This window comes from Neovison vison, chromosome 7 (genome assembly GCF_020171115.1).
Source record: "Neovison vison isolate M4711 chromosome 7, ASM_NN_V1, whole genome shotgun sequence".
NCBI lineage: Eukaryota > Metazoa > Chordata > Mammalia > Carnivora > Mustelidae > Neogale > Neogale vison.
The window spans coordinates 180,421,145-180,424,949 of record NC_058097.1 but is presented as its reverse complement, the minus strand read 5'-3'; the positions used below and the strand labels follow the sequence as shown (position 1 = coordinate 180,424,949).

Below are 3,805 nucleotides of genomic sequence, written 5' to 3'. Positions count from 1 at the left end.
ATCACAACTGGGATACATATGCATCCTTTGTTTTAAAAAGCACATCCACAAGGGAGAAACCCCAAAGCTCATTTTAAAAGCAGGTAGGGCATCAGAAATCTCCCACAATTAAAATCACAGAAATCAAATTCTAAATTTTAAATTCCCTTTTATTGAAATATAAGTTTGTTTAGTATATTTACAACACACTTTATGCACATATATACACAGAAGGCAAATTTGTCAAATAAAAAAGTTTTTCTTAATAAAAAACTAAAATAAAAACAAAGTAAAGTGCATGAAACTCATTTTCTTCTGGTGGACATCATCACTGTCAAAATTTTGGTGGGAGGGGAGAGGGGAGGAAGAAGAAATTCATTACTTGATTCAGTGCATACTGCCTGTCCTGTATTTGTAGCCTCTGGGCAAAAAGACATGTGGTAAGGAGCAAGGCTGACAAATTGTCAGGGTTTGTAGGGCCCCCCCGGGTTCTGAAGGTCCTGCACTCTTTGTCCTAGCGGGAGCCTTCCCCCAGCTCCTAACAGTGATCTCACCATCACAGTGCTGGAACAAAGGCGGAACACAGGAAGGGGGCTCCACCAGCCAATGTCACAGCCCTGCTCCCGGGCCACCAGCGCTGCGTTTGATAGGAAATGCACAATTAGCTCAACGGCTCAAATAGAAGTTTTCCTTTTTCGGAAAGGGTATGAGGGGGTCGGGAAACGGGATGCATTTCCCACAGAGATGGCCACCCGGGGGCCAAACTCCAGCCTCCAGTTTCTTCGCATCCAAACTCCGTGCTGGCCCAGGGCAGAATCCTTTTATAGGCGGGCGGAGGGGCTGTTAAGCTTCTCGCCCCGGTGAGTTCGTCCTCCCGGAACTTCGAAAGGAAACAGCAGGAGACCGAGAGAAAGGGGCAGGTGGGCAAAGCCGTGAAGTTTTAGCCTCCATGGCGCTCAGGCCACTGGCTGGGCGTTGGCCGGTCCCAGGCGGTGGCCCAGGCGACGGCCCTTCCCCCATCATCCATTCCCCAGGCTGGGGGAATCTCCCTCTCTTCTCCGGGGGACGCTAAGTCCCGGGTCGGCGGCCGTACTTGGCTTTACAGTGTAAAATGTGCTTGGCGAGGAAGTCGAGGCGGCGCTGCAGCAGCTGAGCGTGGGGGTCGGCGAGCGCGGCCAGCTCCGGGAAGCGAGGCTCGTGGTGCCGGTAGAGGCGCAGCAGCCGGGCCGCCGCGTCCTGGCCGCGGTGCAGCTCCAGGACGCGCCGCGCTGTCCGCTCGCGGAACACGCACACCGACTGCAGCAGCGGCTCGTTATACTTGTCCCACATGCCCGCCACCCGGTAGCCGTGCACCAAGCCCGCCTCGTTGTCCAGAAAGACCAGCGCCCCGCCGGGGCCGCGGTGCAGGTTGCTGGTGGCGCGCTGCATGACGCGCGGGTCCCACTGCAGGCTGAAGAGGTTGCTGACGAGCCGGTCGAAGTTGGCCGTCAGATAGTCGAAAAGGATCAAGTCGGTCCACTGTACCAGGTCCACCAGCTCCGCCTGGCTGCGGTTGGCCAGCTCGCCCCCGGCGGCGCGCAGGGGCCGCAGCCGGCCGTCCTCGGAGCGCCAGGGCGCGGGCACCACCACATCCGTGAGGTTGGGCAGCCAGCGCGTCAGGCTCACCACGCTGCCCTCCGTCCAGTGCGCGGCGCGAAGCTCCTCCTGCACCTGCGCCCACTGCGCGCTGCGAGCCTCCACCCGGGCCAGTGCCAGGGGCGGCACGTGGCGCTGGAGGCCCAGCAGGCGCGCTAGGTAGTAGGACAGGGCCTCGCCCTGGATCTGCTCCGGGTTGATGCCGTAGCGCACGCAGGCGCGGGTGCCGTCGGAGAAGCGGGCCAGCCGGTTGGAGCTGCGCCCGCAGCCGCCGCGCTCCAGGGCCACCACCCGGGCGCCGCGCACCGCCTCCAGCCAAGCCAACGCCTGCGACTCGGAGAAGCCGCGGGGCACCTGCTCCTCCAGGCCGCCGCTCCAGAAGACGCCCCCGTGCACCGTGGCGCGCCCCTCGGGCCCCGGCCGCCCGGCTGGCACGTGCCGCCCGCGCTCGCCCGGGGGCCGCCGGGGCGGGCCGTCCGCGCCGGCCGCCAAGGTGAGCAGCGCCCGGAAAGTTTTCAGGGAGCCGCCGCGGGCGTCCCGCGCCAGGGGCGGGGGCAGGGGGAAGCGAGGCGCCGGCCCTGGTCCGCCGCTCCGGGCCGGGCGCCGGGGGAGTCGGTCTTCGGGCGGCTGGGCGCGCGGCGGCAGGAGCCCGCCCCACAGCGCCAGCAGCGAGCCCAGCGCCAGCAGCCAGAGACCCGCGGCGGCGGCGGCAGCGTCCCGCATCCTCCTGCCCATGCTCCCCCGGCCGTGCCGGGCACCTCCGCCGCTTCAAGCCGAGCCCGGGCGCCCGGGTCCCGGCGGCGAGGCGGACCCCGCAGCGTGCTGGCTCCGGGGCTCCGGGCGCCTCAGCCCCATCGCGGCCGCGGGGCTCTGCCCGGCGCTCTGCCCCGCGCTGGGAACTCGCCTCGCCGCCGCTTCCCAGCTGCTTTTGTATTTCGCTGTGAGACCCTCGGGCGGGCGCGATTCACAGGCGCCCGGACCACGTGGGAGCGAGGGGGATCCCCCTCCCCCTCCGCGGCCGCCGCTCCCCGCCCCCCACTCTCCCGCCCCCTTCCCCTCCTCTTCGCCTTAAAGCGGCGATGGCTCCTTCCGAGCGGGAGAGGCGGCCCCACTTCGGTCGGGGACTTCGGGGCTGGCGGCGCCCGCGCGGGGGCGTCGGAGGGGGCGGCGCCGAGCTGGAGGGGCGCGCGGAGGGGTTGGGGACGCGCCTCTGGCCTCGGCGGGGGTCGGAGTGGTCGCGGGGTTCCCCGCGCCGGGGCAGCGCCTGGCCTCCTGCGAAGTTCAGAGTGACCCCGGCCGCGCTCTGGGCGCCGCCTGGCGAGGGTTGGGGCGGGTCCCTTCGCCTCCTCGCTTGACGGTGTGATTCACCCTGCCTTATGTAAATCCACGGGAAGCTCTCCGAGCCACCGGGCATGTGACTCCAGCCCGGTTGGGGGAAACGTCTGTAGCCGACAACTTTGGACCGACACCCCCTTTTCGAGCGCGCCTGCCACCGCGGGTCACTGGGGGCGTGTGCGCTCTGAGGTTGGTCGCTGCGTCTTTCCCGAGGGACTCAACGGGGAATTAAACCTCGCTGTGCTAGTAAGAGAACACCTAGACCAGCTCCCAGCCATTCGTTCATCCATTCAACGAAGCGTGGTCTCTGGGCGGTAAAACCCGCCGACTCTCCCGGTGCTCCTGGAGCTTACGTTCCAGGGAGAGGTTCAGGTTGCTATGAGAACATTGTAACCCGGGATCCGACCTAGTGCAGGAGGGAGGGGTGTCGGCGACTCTCTCTCCAAAGAAATGACATAATTTTTGCCCAGGAAGAAACTGAGGCGGAAAAGGCTTGCTCAATACGCTGGACTTAGCAAGTACACAAACTAAATAAAATTCAAACTCGGACCTTCTGGCAGCACGCCACCTGATTTTCCCTCCATCAGGAAAGCTCGTTATTTTTTATCAAGTTGCCAGCATTTTCATTTTTTAAAAAATTCACTGTCATTTAGCTAGTCACTTTATTCTCCAAATGTGATTTTCAATTCAAAGGCGGCGGGGCGGGGGGGAAGTCCCGATGTTACGTTTGACTTGCTGGTTTAATGGTTTCAGGGAAAAATAAATGGGTGGGGGTGGGAGGAGGTAGGGAGGGTGGAGGAGAAAAAACCAAAAACAGTGACAGAACAAACCACACTGTCTTCCAGCCACCTCTCGG

At 63.3% G+C, this 3,805-nt stretch overlaps 1 protein-coding gene across 1 annotated transcript; it reads right to left on the bottom strand.

Moving 5' to 3' along the window:
- Positions 1–283: 283 nt before the first annotated feature.
- Positions 284–2,576, bottom strand: FJX1 (four-jointed box kinase 1). The gene has a single exon (XM_044259089.1). The coding sequence runs from the start codon at positions 2,347–2,349 to the stop codon at positions 1,048–1,050; it is 1,302 nt and encodes a 433-aa protein (XP_044115024.1). The 5' UTR covers positions 2,350–2,576; the 3' UTR covers positions 284–1,047.
- Positions 2,577–3,805: the final 1,229 nt, after the last annotated feature.

Coding starts and splice junctions, on each gene's coding strand:
- FJX1 (XM_044259089.1), bottom strand. CDS start 2,349: ATGGGCAGGAGGATGCGGGACGCTGCCGCCGCCGCCGCGGGTCTCTGG.